At 38.9% G+C, this 19,070-nt stretch overlaps 1 protein-coding gene across 2 annotated transcripts in view; it reads right to left on the bottom strand.

Annotated features, from left to right (window-relative positions):
* The window catches only part of chd5 (chromodomain helicase DNA binding protein 5), a 43,319-nt gene that overhangs the window by 15,678 nt on the left and 8,571 nt on the right, over nt 1-19,070 (bottom strand). For both annotated transcript variants that reach the window (XM_055050235.1, XM_055050236.1), the window contains exons 2-23: nt 17,490-17,641; nt 12,264-12,482; nt 11,198-11,316; nt 10,382-10,623; nt 9,727-9,839; nt 9,470-9,593; nt 8,961-9,127; nt 7,951-8,169; nt 6,670-6,876; nt 6,126-6,337; nt 5,670-5,801; nt 5,383-5,491; nt 3,925-4,116; nt 3,518-3,718; nt 3,261-3,398; nt 3,024-3,145; nt 2,206-2,379; nt 1,833-1,974; nt 1,251-1,382; nt 998-1,115; nt 774-898; nt 438-684 (exon numbers count right to left, since the gene is read on the bottom strand). In XM_055050235.1, the coding sequence (XP_054906210.1) occupies nt 438-684; nt 774-898; nt 998-1,115; nt 1,251-1,382; nt 1,833-1,974; nt 2,206-2,379; nt 3,024-3,145; nt 3,261-3,398; nt 3,518-3,718; nt 3,925-4,116; nt 5,383-5,491; nt 5,670-5,801; nt 6,126-6,337; nt 6,670-6,876; nt 7,951-8,169; nt 8,961-9,127; nt 9,470-9,593; nt 9,727-9,839; nt 10,382-10,623; nt 11,198-11,316; nt 12,264-12,482; nt 17,490-17,641 (3,606 nt within the window). The remainder of the gene's footprint in view (nt 1-437; nt 685-773; nt 899-997; nt 1,116-1,250; nt 1,383-1,832; nt 1,975-2,205; nt 2,380-3,023; nt 3,146-3,260; nt 3,399-3,517; nt 3,719-3,924; nt 4,117-5,382; nt 5,492-5,669; nt 5,802-6,125; nt 6,338-6,669; nt 6,877-7,950; nt 8,170-8,960; nt 9,128-9,469; nt 9,594-9,726; nt 9,840-10,381; nt 10,624-11,197; nt 11,317-12,263; nt 12,483-17,489; nt 17,642-19,070) is intronic.

Here is a 19,070-nt window from a genome sequence, read left to right as displayed (position 1 = left end):
GACTTATTTAACTATAGTTAAGAGCCAAACATAGCTGAAATGTCCTTTGAGCAAGAGATTTTTTCTCACTTATGATACATTAAGAAAAGTTTGGCAAAGCAGAAAAGACAAATACTAAGTCAAAAAGTGGGATTCTTAAAGGCTCCTAAGATAGAAGACTAAATGTTGAAATTGAGGCAATTGTATTTTGGCCCACTTTTTCTTTTTTTAGTTATTTGTTAAAATTGTGGAATACTAATCTGATATGTTTAAAAGAATTAGAAGTGATATGTAATTTTTTACTCCATGACAAAATTCAATTTGAACAAGTCTGGATACCTTTGTGCCACTTAGCAAAATACACAATCCTTCAAGGTCTGAAACTTCAAGGACTCTGAAACCAAAAAATGTGTCTGACTTCACAAATGTGAATGTAGACGGTAGAAAAACACATGTACCCATGGTTCGTGCTGCTTCCATCTCATCCTTAAAAAGCTCTTCAGTTCCAAACTTGAGGATGTCGTCAAGTTCTTGCTTGGACATGGAACCAGTTTTGGAGCCCAGGCCGGGCCTCACCACCAGGTGAGTCAACATCATTTTTCTCTTTGCCACCTGAGTGATTCTCTCCTCCACAGATCCCCGAGTCACAAAACGATAGATCATCACCTTCTTGTTTTGGCCAATTCGGTGGGCTCTGCTAAAAGCCTGGAGTAATTAAAAGGATTGAATAAAACTGAAGAACACAGTGATCCACTAAATTCATGCAAGAACGTGCAGTTGTGAGATAGCCATACTTGGATGTCATTGTGTGGATTCCAGTCAGAGTCATAGATGATGACGGTGTCTGCACTAGCCAAATTGATGCCGAGACCTCCGGCTCGCGTTGAAAGCAAAAAGCAGAACTGCTGTGCCCCTGGAGCTGTGACGCAAAACAAAGTCGATCGTATCTTCATTTTCAGGAGAGTGCAACAAAGTGCCACATAGTTGAGAAAAATTGTTTAATAGAGAAAAAACCCACCATTAAAACGATCAATTGCTTCCTGCCGTAAGCCTCCAGTAATCCCCCCATCAATACGTTCATATTTATAGCCTTCAAACTCCAGGAAATCCTCAAGCAGATCCAACATCTTTGTCATCTGTGGATAAGATCAACTTTCTGAAAATTTTTTTATCTGGTTTGTTAAGCGGATTTGTAAAACTACTGCTGCAAGGTAGCCAGTCACTGAATATCATGGTCTCCTGCCAAATCACAGCATTTATTTGACTGTTACCTGAGAGAAAATAAGAACTCTGTGCCCTTCATCTTTGAGTTTCTTTAGCATTTTTTGAAGCAGGGTTAGTTTTCCTGAAGACTTCACCAGCAGGTTGCCATCATAAGAACCGTTAGGCAAAACAGGAGCCTCCTACAATATGAAAAACCCAGTATTAGTTGGTAAACGCAGTTTTATGAACATAATCAGTATTAAAACCAATTTGTAAATACAACTGATAATGCATTTTTAAAGGGAAAGTATTATGTAAAATCAACTTTTTTGAGCTGTATGTTACTCTGTCCAACTCTCTTAAGAACGGCTGTAAACGGCACAATAAGATTTATTGTTATGATGACGTGCTGAAGGCCAAGTGGCCGAAAGAGAAGAAGCTTCCTAAAGAGACAGAGGTCCAATTTCAAGGCTTCAAATTACAAAGATGGGTTTCTTTAAAAGTCATGTTTGATATACATAGAGGATTTTTAGGACAACTAAAGGTAACATTGTTACTTGATTGATCTATGAAATTGAAAATGACAAGAAAATGTCAGTTTCAAACTAATTTTGGCTAGAAAAATTCTATTTGAAGGTTAGGTGGCTTACCACAGCAGCAACAGGAAACAGGTAGGGGTGATTACAGCACTTCTTCAAGTCCATCATAATGTTGAGCAAGGACACCTGGTTTCCTCCCCCTTTGGAGTTCAGAGCCTCAAAATTCCGTGTCAAAATAAACTTGTAATATTTCCTGAAAGGTGTCAGATATTGATAAAATTTGAAAATTTGCAAAACAAAATAAAGGTGCTTTACTTCTGGCTGCTCAACGCTGATTTTAGATTAAACTGACCACCATGGTGTATAATAAAGTTTTGTCTTATCTCTTATCTTAAGATATCACTTGCTTCAAATGTTTATATTATTTCGATGGAACTAAAATCTGGTAGGCTTCATCATAAAATCCATTGTCCAAAATGCTTACTTCTGCATGGGGCTGAGCTCCACTCTGACAATGAGCTCTGTCTTCGCTGGCATGTTTTTGAAGACATCAGCTTTCAGCCGCCTGAGCATGTGAGGTCCAAGGAGGTCATGGAGCTTCTTGATCTGGTCTTCTTTAGAGATATCTGCAAACTCCTCAAGGAAGCCTTCCAGGTTGCTGAAGAGATCAGAGGTCACTTGAATGTACAAGAGTTCAAATGATAAAAGAATAAATGTATTTTTCAACACTCTCTTCAGTAACGCTGGAGATCAACACCAGGCTCCCATACAATCCGGCAAGCATAAACCAGATCAGATAATGGATAGATGAATGAATGGATATTTCAACATTTGATCAACACAATATCCGTCTTTTTGTCTCATCCCACTTTCATTGAAGTGATGACACAAGTGTACAGCTGATGAATTGTTGTGAGATTGCATCAGACTTGCTTGCATAAACACAACATCTAGCTGTTGAAACAGTCTAATTATTTTACACTGCCACGTGCTAGCCAGTGGTGAGAAATCCACACTGAAGACACACTTAAACAGAACACATTTAAACGTGCATTGAATAAAATTAGAAGAAAAACAATATAATATAATGTTGATAATATGAGGCAACACGGTATGATGATATTCTACCTGTGTCTTGAAATATTTGACTCATGAATGGTTTTAACAATTCAGATGCAGTCTGCGTGGAAGCCAAAATCAAAGTCATGATTTTTCATAAATGCTACACAGATGTCATGTCTTTGCATTCAAACTAGATTAAAGATGGTCAAGCAGATAATGATTGGAAGAGACAGGTCTTACTTGAAGCGGTCTGGGGTGAGGAAGTTAAGTAGATGGAAAAGCTCCTCCAGGTTGTTCTGCAGAGGAGTACCAGTGAGCAGCAGCTTGTAGTAGATCTTATACCCGTTAAGAATCCTGAAAAACTGAGCAAGACACATGAAGTGAGATGGTTAACCTCAATTACCGTTTCACAAAATTTCTGCTGTTTTTGCTTCCAGTACAAAGAACGGAAGGTACCTACACATCTAGCTCCCTTACCTTTGATTGGTTGTTCTTCAGTCTGTGAGCCTCATCTACAACCAGGCAGGCCCAGGTGATGGAGCCAAGAATGGCTTGATCTATAGTGATCAACTCGTAAGATGTCAGCAGCACATGAAACTTGATAGGAGAGTCTTTCTGCAAGAAGCAATGAAGAAAATCCTGAACTAGTTAACATGCACAGACATTATGAAACATTTATCATGCACAATTTCATTTATTCCAACCCGATTCTGTCAGAGCGTGAGGTGCAGTACCTTCATCCGGAACACCTTGCGTCCAGATTTTATTGCGCTGTCTTCCAAGGTGAATTCATTCTCTCTGATAATTGCCCTGCTGTCTTTGTCTCCGGTGTAAGTCACCACATAGAAATCTGGAGCCCACATCTCAAATTCTCTCTCCCAATTGATGATAGTAGACAGAGGTGCACTCACCAAGAAAGGCCCCTTAGAATGGCCCTGACAGATAGAAAAAATACAGAGTAAGCCACCCTTGCAGTGCTCCAGAGAAAAAAGGAAACCAGCTTTTATCATTTCTTTTTCTCACTGTCCAAATTGATTAGATCCAATATATATTACCATTTATATGACGAGGACCAGTATCACTACTCATGCCTATTTCGTTTCAAAAGCAATATGAGATTGATAAAAAGAGACACTCTTACCTCCTTATACAGTGAGTAGAGAAAGACTATTGTCTGAACCGTTTTTCCGAGGCCCATTTCATCTGCCAGGATGGTATCTGTTCCCTGAGCCCAGGAAAATCGTAACCAATTCAAACCTTCCAGCTGGTATGGGTGCAGCGTTCCCCCTGTGGCATTAATATACCAGGGCTGGTGCTCAAATTTGATGGTTGGCTGGTGGTGTGAAAATATAATTGTGACTTGTGGAACTGACATATGCTAATAAAAATGGCATCCTTGGTATAAAGTCTAGCAAAAGTATTTTAAAACTTCTTCCTTAAACTTTTTCAAGTTTTGTCATGTCACAAACATCAACTTCAATGTATGTTAGTGGTATTTTTTTTTTTTTTGATGAGATCATACAAAGAAGGACAAAACTGTATATGAAGGTAAAAGGTAGCTTACAATTTTTTGTTCAAATACCATACAATATAAAATTAATTGCCATTCAGCAAAATTTAAATGGCTACTTTAACCTGAAGTTCAGCTCAACTAATTGCCTTCAGAAGTCATTGAATTATTCAATAGAGATCATTCTTATACAAATACCTGTAATCATGAAAGACAAAGAGGTTTACTAAAGAATATTAGAAGAAAGAAACTGCATTATGAAAACAAAGAGAAAGGCCAGACAGGTCAATGACACAGTAGTGGAGACATTTAAACCAGGATTAAGAAATAACAGAACATTTCAAGCTTTGGAGAACTTTTTCATGAACTACTATTTAAATGGAACTGAATATGAAATAACTATAAACCAACCATGACATGGTCCCCATATAAATCGACAGGCTGACCAAGGACAGCATTTATTTAGAGAAAAGGCCAAGAGAACAATTGTATTTGTGGAGGAGCTGGAAAGATCCAGAGGCTGCAAACGGAGAATTTGTCAATGGAGTAGATAATAGTTGTGCACTCTACAATTCTAGCTTTTACAGAATATTGAAAAGAGTAAAGTCACTGTTGAAAGAAAAGTATAAGGAAGCCTTTTAGAAAGCATTCCATAAGACAAGCAAGAGACTCAGCAAACACTTGGAAGAAAGTGCTCTGATCAGAGGAGACCAAAATAAATATCTTTGACCAACATTCAAAATGCCTTATATCACAGAAAACTAACACTTCACATTACCCTGAACACATCGTTCCAACTGTGACACATGGTAGAGGGAGAACTATATGAGGGAAATGCTTTTCTGCAGAACGAATAACTAAAGATGGTCGATATATTAACAGAGTTTCTGTTGTAACTGGAGCAAAAGATTTTTCAGCAAACAGTAGCGCTGAATACATATAAACTGCGTGCAACTTTGCTTCCAATAAACAAGTATGGGCTACTTTGTGTTGGTGTACCCCATAAATTGGCATGGGTGTAACATGACAAAATGTGAATAAGTTAAAAAATACTTTAGCCAAGCACTTTATATATACTGTACTACTCACATCTATGATGGGGGCATCAGGAGGGACTTCCCTTTTTGGATAGTTCTCCTTTAGATTCTTCCCTTTTCTTACCACAAGAGGGCGTTGGTCCTCTCCTAAAATTTGCTCTCTGTAAAATAAATACAGCAACAATCTCCTGAGCAAAATGCCCTAAATGGGACAACACAAGTCAAGTTGTGATTTTCAAAAGACTTAAAGATATAAATATCTGTGTGAGCAGGAACTGTCTTTACCATTACTGACATTTTTCTAACTAGGAAAATTACTGCAACACATGGGTAACTCACCTGTGGTCCCAGTAAAAAGCTTTGTGGATCTCATACTCTGGGACGTCAAAATCATCTGCCTCCCAAGTGCATTGATCATAGGGTAAGTCTCTCCACTTGATTAGATAATGCACATCACCATCTTTATCAAAACTGAAAAAGACCAAGCACACACAAAGATTTAAAAACTCCAGAATTTGTTGGTAGAGTATCTCTCTTTTACAGTATGTCTTGTGAATGTTAAATATGGTGGATTATGGGGAAACTGTAAAAATAACTGAAAATGATAAACTATATTTTGTGTGTTTTAAAACAACAGGATGCTTATATTACGCATACAGAATGACTTCCATATAATGACAGAAAAGGAAAGCAAGTCAACCTTTATTGCAGTTCCTTTCAGTTGCAGGCCTGTGAGATGTGTGGCATTTTAGGAAAACTAGTGAAGTGAGAATGATTTTAGCTGTGAGCAGCCACCTGTGGTTGAGTATCCGGTGGATAACCATCCACTCTGGTTTAATGCCGTAGCGGTAAAAGCGCTCCTCCATTGCAGCGTACTGGGGGTCTTTGCTCTTCCTCTTCTCATTGTTGAGCTCCTCCTCTCCGGAGCCGTAATCGTATGGCGGGGGCTCGTCCATGTCGTTCTTCCGCTGGTAGTTCCGATACATGACTGTGTGGTACAGCTCTAACTGTAGAACCACAAAAGAAAAAATATATTAAAAATGTTCCTGCTATAAAATATTTTTTACTTTAAAAAATCCTAATACTACTCATCATTAGTTTTGAAAATTTTCTAATTATTTAAAAAGAAAAAAAAAATTTGCAAGCTGAACAGTAGTTGCATTGTTTTGTGTTTTTAATCTCAAACAATGACTATATACTTGTTAAAAGCCAAAGTGCTGAGACTTTTTCGTAAAATACTCTCCTAACTCTTTTTGTGCATCCCACATTTATCACAGAAGGCACATAGTTACTGATGCCAAATGTTGAGTTGAAACTGGCCTCACTCCTGGCATCTCACCTGCAGTTCGCTGACCCAGGAACAGTGCCAATATGAAAGGCCAGCCCACTTTACAAAGAATTCCCTCTCTGGGCGCCCCTTGAGCGGGGGCTTGGTCAGTGGATCAATTGGCTTGCCATCAGGGCCTGCGGGTGGCTCAGCTGGCAGCGGCGGTTCTCCCCACATCCAGTGGAGAATCTTCTGCACTTTACCTTTGAGAGGAGGGCACTGAGAGAAAACAGTTTAAATAAAATTCTCAAAAGAAATGTCAAAATTTGCAGTTAAAGCAAAATATTTACAGTTGCTGTATAAAAACACAACCTTTTTTCCCCCTCACTGTCTGACATTAAATCATACTGAATGTTCCCTTCTTAGGTTAGTTTTACCAAGATTACTATTGGGCATTGAGTTGGTTTGCTGTAAGAAGCACTGGCGCACTTTATAAAATAGAGAGCAAGAGGAAATAATATGATGTATTGTTTAAATAGACAACAGGCATCAAGAGATATGGTAGAGAAGTACAGGATGTTCTAGAAGATGGGCAGGGTCTGTTTCGGTAACCTACTAAAAGCATCTTCATGAAGTTAAAACTTGGATTCAAGTTACTCTCCCAAATGAACGATTACTCCAAGTAAGGGTTATAAGGTGGGTTAAGAACAACAAACTCAAGGTTTTGAAGTGGCAATCACAACACCCTGATGGGACATTTGTGTGTGGAGTTGACAAGGTGCATAGAAGCAATGCAGTCTACACCCCTGATTTGGTTATTCAAATTCGAGCAGAACAAATAGATAAAAATCCTAAAAGTCTGACAGTTTATCCAGTTCAAAATGTAACTCAATCAAATACTAAAGAAATGTAAAATTAAATATGATCATGTTCACTATTCTGGCATGTAATAAATAGATATCAAACTGGTAAACAGACAACATCAAAAAGCATTTAATTTATCTACTGTTCAAAAAGCGATGAAAGAAAAAATTGTGTTAAGTCAATTTTGTTGAAAACAGCGGAAGCTGTTTTCAACTGCATCTGTATTAGTTTGTCAAAAAGAAATTACAATATAATAAACAACAAAAAAATTAAAACAAACCAAAGTTAAAATATAAGAACAAATACAAATAAATCCCAGTGCAGTGGATGCATTCTGCTTTGACAAAATCAAACAACTGAATAAGTTTACACTAAATGTGCATTTGTAAAAGTTTAAGATAAATTGGCATACCTTTAAAAGGTAAGTTTATTGTTATTTAATATGGTCCAAGTGATACGTTATGGTGTACATAATGTAAAGGAACTCACCATGCAGCGAGGACACAACCACTCCCCATTTGGGATTTCAGGTAGAGGTGGATTGAGGCAATGGATGTGGTAGGATGATGGACAGGTGTCACAACACAGAAGTTCCCCTCCATCCTTGCAAACTCTGCAGAACTCCATATGGTCATCTTCTTCCTCACCTGCTGGCTCCTCCTCCTCTTCCTCTTCGTCTTTGGCCTCCCATTGTATTCCCTCCTTCTCCTGACCACCACAAAAGTCAATAGCTTATTTAAATATAACTTTAAAAACTTATGAAAGGCACTTAGAGGACAATCTGTAGAAATGTATATATTATTAAGAGCACAGCAGAAAAGCAGTATGAGCATTAATTTTTCTCTGAAAGAGTTTACTCCAAATTATTCCATTTATTTAACAAAAATCAAAAAGTAGAGCAGCTGCAGCCTCAGGTAAAACCCTGCAGCCCCCTCCATTCTTTTCAGCATGCTTGGTAAAGATGTGTAAGACCAGTTTTCAGAATGCATAATTACAAAGAAAAGTGTCAGACCCATAGCATCACTTACAAAGGAGACAAGCACACAAAAGACAAAGAAGCACACATTATGTCTTAACCGTAATATTCTTAAGTATAGAAAACAGATCAATAGTTCCATCACAATTATGAAATTCACAATGATGACATTTTTAGTTTTATTTTTGGCTTCATAAGTCAAAATTATGATTTGGATCTCATAAACATAACTAATGATTTCACAAATGAGAGATTTAGAGTGGAAATGATGACTTTTAATCTCATAATATTGAACTACATTATAATTTTAGTATTGTCTCTCATAAATATGACTTTGAATATGAAAATTCTGAGTGTCTGTAGGCAATAGAAAGGTGACATCTACTTTTTCAGAAGATGGCACCACATGTATTTTGCCTGTACTACTGCATAATATACCTATCAAATTGTTAAGCAGAAGCTTGATTAATTACCATGTTTCTACTGAAATATTGTGTTATTTTGAAATAATGGCTCTACTTACACAGTGTGGACAGCTCCATTTTCCCTCAGGTGCCTTTTCCAGCTCAGGGTCCAAACAGACAAGGTGGTAGGCTCTTGGACAAGTGTCACAGAGGATAATTTCTCCTCCCTGCTGGCAAACCTCACAGTAGTCCTGGTGGTCAGTCTCATAGCCATCGCCGTCCTCCTCTGTCATATTTAAAGGAATAATTGAAATAATATGACTGGGTCTAACATATAGAGAGTCATAGTGTCCTGATTCTCTACCAGCTATATGCAAAATACCACAGGAAAAAAAAAATCATATGATCTTGGACAACTACAGTAAATGGACAAACTCCATACGTATAGGAGAATCAAAGGCTGTATAAAAGCCTTATAAGTTTTCCCACAATAAACAAAGCTTTAAAGAAGTACATTTTAATTACCTCATTACAGAAAATCAAACAGTCTGGTTCGGTAGGGATTTCAGTCAAATTTTGGAGGGGAAAATAAACCACAGTGCTCTGAAAGAATAAACTGTAAACATACTTTTCCTTTTTTTCCGCCCACGTCGAGCCTTTTTCTTTGTGGCCCCAGAGGTATCAGAAAGCACAGAGGCACTGTGGATACTGATGTCATCAAAGTCTGACTCCTCCAGAAAGTCCTCCTCGCTCTGGAAAATCAAGCGCACCAAAATACACAAACTACAGAGCTTGAAGCAACACAAAGTCTGCTCAGTTTTATTTAAAGGAAAAATGTTGGGTTTAGAAGCTGTAAAGGTGAACACAAGGTAAAATAACACGTACAGAGGATGCTTTCTTTTTCTTCCCACTTTGACCAGATTTTGATTTGGTCTTCTTCGGCTTGGGTTTCTTCTTCACTTCTTTTAAGGTCTTGCTCTTCTTTCTAACTCCTGGCCCTAAGGCAGACAAACATACAGTATAGTGTCATGAACATGTAGCTGTCCCCTTATGCATTCATTATGCTTTACCTTCTTTTATTATACTTGAATGTAATTTTAATATCAACTATAACATAAGTCATTATAAAGTAGAATGATTTTGAGTACCTCGATTATCACAAATCCTTAATGTGATTGTCTACCATAAAGCTTATTTAAATTATGTTTTTATGCATTTTACTATTTAGCCCATTGAGTTCTGGCCAGATGATTATTTGTGTTGCACAACGGTCTCACTTCCGCCTCTGAGTTGTTAATGACTGCTAAGAACTATATGTATTAGCATGACATAGTAAAAAATAAGGTAGAAATTGATATTCTATATTAACACTTATGGCAACATTTACCAGTATTTTATTTTACCAAAATTGTTATTTGACTCCTGATTAATTATCAGAAAAATTGATGGATTACTTGGTTACTAAAATAATTCCCTATTTTATATTAGGGTTGTTGTAAAGTGTGGCACATGATAAGTGTCACACTTCAGAGGGTTTTACCTTTTCCTTCTTTGGTTTTGGCTTTTTTTAACGTGGCCTGCTGAGAGCTCAGCTGGCTGCTGCTGACAGATGTTGGCTGAGCTACAGTAACCGTTTCCACTGCAGCGGCCACCGCAGCGGCCACAGCGGTGGCAGATGCCCCTTTGAACGGGTTGTTGGCACTGAACTCACGCCACTTGGCTCCCAACACTGTCATCATCTTTGACATGGGAATCTTCGGATTCTTCTTGGCAATGAGGGGCCTGGGCGTAACCACAGGGAGAGGAGACAACAACAACAACAGCTTTATTATGTCACATTTCATTTCAGCTGGTGTAATTTTCTTCTCTCTCAGCACTGGAGGGAACTGGGTCCTGATTTACTGACACCCCATTGCCCTTTAAGTTTTATTTTCTATTCCTTGGTTTGAGTGTGTCATGTGTTAGATTTGTCGGGCAACAGCTTGAGGTTTGGCAGGCTGGTCTGTAAAAGATAGTGGGTCAGAGCACAGAGTCCCAAAGCCTCCCGGCTGTCACAGGCATCCAACGAGCAGCTGACTACACACAGGGGGCACCGCAGGAGCTCATGCTCCACTTTGTCAGAGCAGAGGCTTAGTCGAGCCAGACAGCCCCAGGTGAGACAGACTCTTTATAACAACAGCCGAGCTTTCCAGCTCAAACAAAAAGAGCAGTGTTGGCTTGTCACGCTGCACTCTGGTCTAACCGAGGAGTGTTGTGGAAGGTTCTAAGCTGGGAACTCTGTCAAACAACTGGAATTGAAAGAAAACAAAGCAATTCAACAAAGACAAAAATAATACAAAGGAATGTAAATGCTTGCCTGAGGAACTGGCTGAAAGCCTTGTAATTGGTGATTGTTTTGTAGTCATCCTCCGTGAACCCATACTGAACATCCTCAAGACCCCATTCTTGCATCAGCTGGCTGGAGGATTTGGGTTCCTAGAAGAGCAAAGACAAGAGCCACAATGTGTTTATTAAAAAACACAACATAATTTTATTTGGAGTCTTCACTTTCATGGAGATGATCAATGTGGTCTGATTTCAGTGCAATTGGTCTTCTGCTTTGAAAGACTCACTGTTAGATAATAGAATGGTTTGGAGAACTTTAGATCCAATATGATATTGTACTTCAAGTGTTGAAAAACATAATGTGCAGAATATTTGCAAATGGTTGGAAATGCAAAGGGATGAAGAACAAATTAAAAGAAAAATATTTAGGCAAAATCTAATGTCAATTTAGGCAACAGTGAAATATTCCAGTGTCTTAAATATGCAATAACAAAGATAAAAATACTTTTTAAAATTTTATGTAAAATGGAAAAATTGTTATTCCCTCCTAAAATAAAATGACCCAAAGCCACATTATACTGGGTGCTTTTTGAAAGATGGGGTTTTGAGTGCTGTTGAAGTGAGAGTTAATTCGTTCATAAATGAGGTTGCAGTAGGTCCTGGGTATGGACAGCAATTTTAAGGAGGTCTGAAAATAATTTTAAGTCAACCTTGTTACTGTCTATGAAACTGTCCAGAGTTCTGGAAACCCAAGCAAGTGTCCTAATCTTTCAGATAACTGTAGCTTTATTAAAATGTGCTTTTACTGTCACTGAATGTCATCTAATGTGTCTCTCATGCAACACTAAACATGCAGTCACTTTTTTTACTGAAAAGAAATCAACTGAAGTCAGAAGAGGGAGTTCCCACACGAGGTTCCACTTATTCTGAAGTACTCCATGTTCTGTCAGCTGTATTTGTACAAAACACCTTTAAGGTTTGTCAACTAAAATGCATATCCAGGATATATATATCAGGACTGAGAATCCTATAGATTTATAGGCATGAAATAGAAAATGCAATCTTCTTGTACATTAGATTTGTTACTGTGGACTTACTTTCATATTACCATCATCATCGTCATCCTCGTTGTCATCCTCATCTCTCTTCTTCTTCCTGGGCTTCCTTTCTTTTTTCTCCCTGGGTTTTTTCTTTTTTTTTTTGGTGGGGCCATATGCACTACTTTCACTCTCAGAGCCAATTTCTGGCCGTTCACATTCCTCCTCTACCTCTGAAATCTCCTCGAGGTCACTATCAAGTCTCGGCTGTATTCCTCCCTGGAATATAGTGAAAGACACAAAATATGCTTAAATACACATACTTAATGGGTACATTACATCTAATTCTACAGATAGTAACAATGTGAATGACCATGATTTTTCCAAAGCCATTTTTCCCCACAGAAAAATGCATATTTATTATTTTTTCATTGGTTATCTGTAGGTGCTACAGTCAAACTCAAATAATTAAGCTTAACTACAAAAAGACTGAACAAATTTCTCTTAGCTTAGTCTCTGTCTAGATTATCCCTAGTCTGAATTGTTTTAAGTTGTTATTTCATAATGACAAGCTTCGCTACAAATGCTTTGAGGAATGAACTTGTTATTTCAGAGAGAACATCTTCTCTTAATGTTACTTGTTGAAGGTGACTTTGGAGGAATATTATGTCTATCTTAAAAATAATAAGTCCAGTGTGCCATACATTTCATAATGTAGCAGCTCTACTGCTTGTGAATACACGTTAACAATGGAAACAGAGTTCATAAATTCTGCTGCATGCATTTTGAATCCTCTTACAGAGCTGAATATTAATTGAAACCAAGAAACAGAACACCTTTTGCTATGCTGCTAATCAAAAACTCAGCTGCACCCTGCCTGTTTAATTTGGGACATCTGGAAGGCTATATGGGCTTAACAGTTAACAGGTGTTGTTTGTGTGATCAAGAGAGTGGGAAATTCACTGGAGGTTCCTTATGTTGTGCGCATGTGAAAAAGCGAATGCTGTTTCTCTCCTTGTTTGTGTCAAACCCTATTAATTATTTTTTTATTTTATGAGCTGCAGATGTGTCCAAAATTTACATTCAATTTACAGACGTGTCAATTTAATATTTCCTTTTCCAATGTTTTGCAGTCGCATGGAATGTATGACAAAACAACATGTCTTACTGAACACGTGCGTCCACCAGAAGTAAAATGAGTGCACAGAGGCTTTGTGCAGTTCGCTGCCTGTTGCTCTGCAGGCCCGCCTGGCTCCATGGAGAGACTTGCAGGCGTTTTGCTCTGTAGTGCAGTGGTAAGACTCACGTTGCTGCAGCGCCCGCCAACCCTACCAGCAGCCTGGCTGTGTTGCCATGGTGACCGAATCTGAGCAGTGTCTGGCTCTCTCTCTTTCTTTCTAGATTTTGCCCCCCTCATCCCCCCCACTACTTCTCTTCATCTTCTTCCCACTTTCTCTTCTTCACATCTTATAGTTCTCCTCCCTCACCCCATCCACTCCTTTAAATTCTCTCTCAGTCTATACCCTAACTTCTCCATGGTTCTTTTTCCTCTCTCACTCTTCTTTTTTTTTTCTATCACACAACTCATCCTCCCCCCCACCACCAAGCACACACAAACTCACAAACACACACTCCATCACGGTGGCAGCCAATGGAACGGCGCCATCCAATCAGACACGTTTGCATAACGAGCTTGTTATGCAGAGGCCTGTGGTTGCGATGCCCGTGCTTCAGCACCCGTCTAGACAAATCTCATTTATGCATAAGAAGATGGAGAGAGAGAGCGAGTGAGAGAAGAAAGAGCAAATTGAAGATTGTGGATGGGGGATGGGGGTGGAGATGGAGGTGGAGGTGGAGGAGGAAAAAGCAAAGAAGCAGAACTGCCACTGTGAGCAGCCACAAGGACAAGCTGGAACTGGAACTGCAACAACCTGGTGGTGGCTCAGAGTTCAATGTTAAACACATATCATAGATGAAAAGATGATTCTCCAGCACAGCAGTAAAGTGGCTGCCTCTCCTTTCAAAGGGTGAGAAAATCAGATAAGTGCTGATAAGCTAATCAAATTAGCGGCTTTCCCTTAATGCTGCTGCCCTGGGGGAACTGGAATGGATGCTGTGGTAAATATCAAATAAATGAAGATGTAGACTTTTTTTAATAAAATCTAGCTCAATAAGAATTTATTACAATATATCTGCTGTGAGGGTTTTTTAGGGATGTAAAACAATGGCCGCCTCTTTTCTTCCATAAAATCAGAGCAGCTCTTTGTTGACTCACAATCCAAGGGAAAAAAGTCAAACCAGAAACCCTAATTTCCTTGTATTTGTTTTTTTTTTTCCTTGTAGATGAGAAAACGGGGAAGCAAATATACTGTGGCTCTCTTGAGCTTTTATTCCTCCCACCAGCAGCCCTAACCTCAGACTGGGATATGCCACTGACAGTTTCTGACCCCAATTGACTTATAGACCCTGTCTGACACCAAGCTTTGGGGAGCGATTGGAAGAGAATTACAGTGGCAGCAACCGCTCAGAGAAATGACAGAAGACAAAGGCAGAGAGAGAGAAAGCAGGAAATAAAGACAGAAAGAAAAAGAAAGAGAGAAAGATATTTGTGAAAAAGAGGAAAATACCAGAGTGTGTTCCATGGAGAGTGTTACAACAGAGAGAGTCAGAGGGAGTCTCCCCTCCTCATTAGCCCAGTGAGACCCAGCAGAGCTCAGAGTTTGCCATATAGAGCCAAAGGGCCGGGTGGCAGCCTGGCCAGTCAAGCTCCTTGCAGCGCTGCTGGCAGCTCCAGCTCAACACTGGGGAACATCCTGGCCATGACACTGGTGCTGTGAATGCCACTCTCAATGCAGGGGCAGAAAACACTGAGATCACACTGAATTACTGTAATTACTGAGGTTTTGTGTTTAGAAAACCAAGGAGGTGCAAGACAACTTGTTTAGATCCTGACTTATACACAATGCACAATTTAGGCAGTTAATTATTACTCTTTGTAATGTCGAACATTTCACCAGTCTTTTGGGGGCGTTGGCATATTTATTGATAAGGCCATGCACTGAGAAAATGACAGCAGTTTTCCTAACTGAGTTAGCCAGGGTAAAAGACTGCTGCACAAAAAACTCCTATGGGGTATTCTGTACGTCCTTCTTCTAGAGGACGTACAGAACAGAGGTACAGCTACACACTGCTACCAGTGTGATGTTGCAAATATATTTAAGGTAAAGTTACATTTTTGAGCTATTAGACACTAGAAATCACAGGAAAAGAGATAATGATGAATGAGTAAACAGAGGAATTATCAAGATGAAGATCTGAAACAAGAGGATAACACTATACCATGTTTGGTTTTGATCCTATTATTACATATCTGATTAATCTTTGGTACTTTTGCTGTCATCGTGACTGACAGAAGAGTAGCTTAATTGTATTTTGTCATCAGGCCTTGGCTTGGATTACATTTAGGTCTAAGAGTAGTGATAATACTTTTACATACAGGAGCTGGGCATTTCTTTTCAAAATTTAAAGTGGTTGAAAACAATGTCTCCGCCTATGCACACTAAAAAAAACAACTTCAAGGCACTTCTATAATTTCCTGAGGGAGTCTTCCCAAGGGATCAATAAAGTCAAGTCTAAGTCTCTAAGTCTCACGTTGGGCTTCGGTCACATATTAGCTGTAAGTTTTTACATTAAATCAGTGCTTCTCAATTTTTCCGTTACGCCCCCCCTAGCAAGAAGAAAACTATTCGCCCCCCATTCCCCACCGTGACTATCCATCTCTGCATAACATTTTTTCCTTATTAACATTTTTTTCGCTGAAAAAACTCTAGCGGCTTATCGGTGTGATTGGGATGTAACGTATTTAAGTGACGCGCTAATTTATTTGGCTTCATGCTGTCCGCTGCGAGCATTTTTAGACACAGCAAACACACCGGTCTTTCCTCTTCTCCAACTGTAGTCACAGTGAAGCCAAGCGCTAAATACGCTTCGTCGTATTTCCTCTTAGCTTTCGGTTGACTTTCTGTTGTCTCATTATCTTTGTCTCTCTCCGCTTTTCTTTTCATCCCTGTGAAAAACTTTTTCATGTTGGGGTTGTTGAATAACGGAGGCCATAGACAGAACGCAGTCGGAGCTTTTTGTTGACTTAACACTGCTAACCAAGGCAAACCTGTTGTCTTGTAAGTCGTAAAATGTTGCACTGTCGCAAACGTGACAGAAGTAACAATGAGAGCGCCACTGCCGCCTATTGTGCGCAATTACACTTTATACTAGTTCGGCCAAAAAAAAGCCTGTCCCCAGGATCACACGCGCCCCCCCAGGTATCGCACCGCGCCCCCCAAAGGGGGCCCGCCCCACTATTTGAGAAGCACTGCATTAAATGATTGTGGCATTTGCCATCAGTTAAAGAAAAGAAGAAAAATCATTACCTTGACATTACACGATTAGAGTCTAGCCCACTGATCCCCCTGTGTGACATCACTGTTATGCTTGTCTTCCAAGACAGATTTGTTTCTGGAGCATTCAATACTCCTGATGAGTTGCTGTTACATTCAGTAGAATGTGTGCACTGCTTTACCATGCTACTTTAAACTTTGATCTCCTGATCTATTTGTTGTTTCCTATTCCATCCTAAGTATCACACATACAGAAAAACATAAAATTATGATGAACACTATAGGAAATTGACATAAAAACCTCATTCTTCATCCTTATTCTGTAAATAGGTAATGTCTCCAGATATTCTGTGTTATCTGTCTACTTTTTAGGCCAATGTTCTCTTTGTCTTGTTGTCATTAAGAAGGCTGCTGGCTTATACAGCATCTTCACTGTTGAATAAGTTATTCTAAGGACAAGTTAATGCTGTTAAATGTTTATATAATTCTGAATAAGCCTTGATGTCAAATCACCTCTGTCAAAGCTCTGTGACTACAGTTGCTATATTGACTGAAACTCTGTCCCTTTGACCCCAAAGCCCCAGCCATAAGCACCAGCACCACAGGCACAAATCCACACTCTAAACTGGCACTTGGCGCCCACAGCTTACACTGGCAGTAACAGTGACTCTGCTGCCAACCTCCCCTAGGCCCGAAACAGTCCACTGCCTCTCATTTCGATTACAGAGGCAGTCCAGCAGCCAAAGCACAACTCTGCTCCAATTGCAAAAGCATCAAAACTGTGATAGCGTGAGAATCAAAGAATGAGGCCGCACAGCTTGAGCCAGAATTCCTGGCAAACCTTTGTGTTTGAGGTGATGACAGACGGGGCTGTGTGTGAACAAGATCTTACCTCTTTTTTCCTCTTCTTAACTTTGGGTATTTTCCCCTCTTTTATCTTTTTGGGCTTTTTCTTCTTCTGCTTTTTGAGGGAATCATCATCAGAGAAGAAGCTTGCAAGGGCCGTGAGGGGAACGGTGTTGCGCTCAGTTTCGTCATCTTCATCTGGACACAGAGAAAAATATGTTCATGTTCATACTTAAGAAAATATGCCATATAAACTGAAATAGTTTTTGTTAATAGTTCATTTTAATGTTCCTCAAAAAAGACATGAAAAAAGAGTGACTAAAAAGAAAAATATTTGTGGAAGAAAGAAATGAAATACAAACAACTTAAACACAACTTAAAGATTCACTGAGAGGTTTACATACATTTAGCACAGGTATTAATGTTATATTAATTCTGGTCTTTAAAAATATCTGGACTATTATATTTCAGGGTGGAATCCATGCTCAAGATAAATTTGGTATTTTTGAAAACAAGAATTGGGTTCATAAGTTTGAATTTTTATATATTATTTCTGTTTAGTACAGGGTCACATTTATAGGCTTAAATATCTAGACTCACATAATTGGTAAAATATTTCTGAATAAATTAAATATTTCTTGTGGTAAAAAAAAAAAAACCTCAAAATTTCAAGGCGACAATTTTCTACTTGTCACTATCAAAGTCAGTGGCTATGTAAAATGTTTTTCAAGGTGGACATTAACACTTCTGTTGCAGTAAGTTCAAATTCATTGAAGCAACACGTTTTGGTAGTCCCTTAGCCTGGCCGCTGTCTTCCGACACAGATCAGCTTGATTCTCATCTCACTTCAGTGCTCTGTCCGTGATTTCTACCATTTAACTTGATTCTCCCATTGTTGTCCAAGCAGGCCAATTCAGAAAACAGAAGGAGTTGTGAAAAATGACATACATTTTATGTGTTGTTTTAGAATTGTAGTCTGCCCTGGTTATAGTTTGGCAATGGTAACAAAGGAAGTGAATGAAGCCATTCAGTCCATGTTGGCCACGCTTCCAAATATTAAGCAACTAAAGTCAAAGCAAGACATTTACTTGCAGGCAAAGATGCTGTGGCCCTACTCCCCACAGGATTGTTACAGCACACACAATTTCTGAAAAATGTCATTAAGCTGGCACACACCATACATCACAGCCAAATGTTAGCAACTGGGTGTAATCGGATCCAGTCGGTTAAAAGTTCAATAGAATTCACGTTTCCAGTTAGCAATTGTTTCTCAATAGCTGAGGGTCCAGAGCCTCTGTATGGAGAAAAGGATAGAACAAGGGGTTGGTTTTTACCAGGCTAGTAGTTCCTGGGTTGTTACTTTACATTCCAATTATCCTTTTGTCTTAGAGTGACAGATACAGCATGGCATGCTAACAGGACAGTGATCATAAACACAATAACTTGTTTTTCAATGGATAGGATAGCTTTAGATTTCTGGAAAGCCCATATTCCACAGTCCCACAATTCTTGATATGAACTTTGTCAAAAATTTTCATTTAAAAGTTTGATCTGTCAATTCAGGTCATTTCAAGTCATTTCTGCCAAGAACTGATCAAATTTCCAGTTATAATTAAGTTGGAGGTTT

The sequence above is a fragment of the Poeciliopsis prolifica genome, unplaced genomic scaffold (assembly GCF_027474105.1).
Source record: "Poeciliopsis prolifica strain line A6 unplaced genomic scaffold, Auburn_PproV2 SCAFFOLD030, whole genome shotgun sequence".
Lineage (NCBI taxonomy): Eukaryota > Metazoa > Chordata > Actinopteri > Cyprinodontiformes > Poeciliidae > Poeciliopsis > Poeciliopsis prolifica.
Note: the sequence above shows the minus strand (reverse complement) of the source record. Positions and strands in the feature narration are given on the sequence as shown.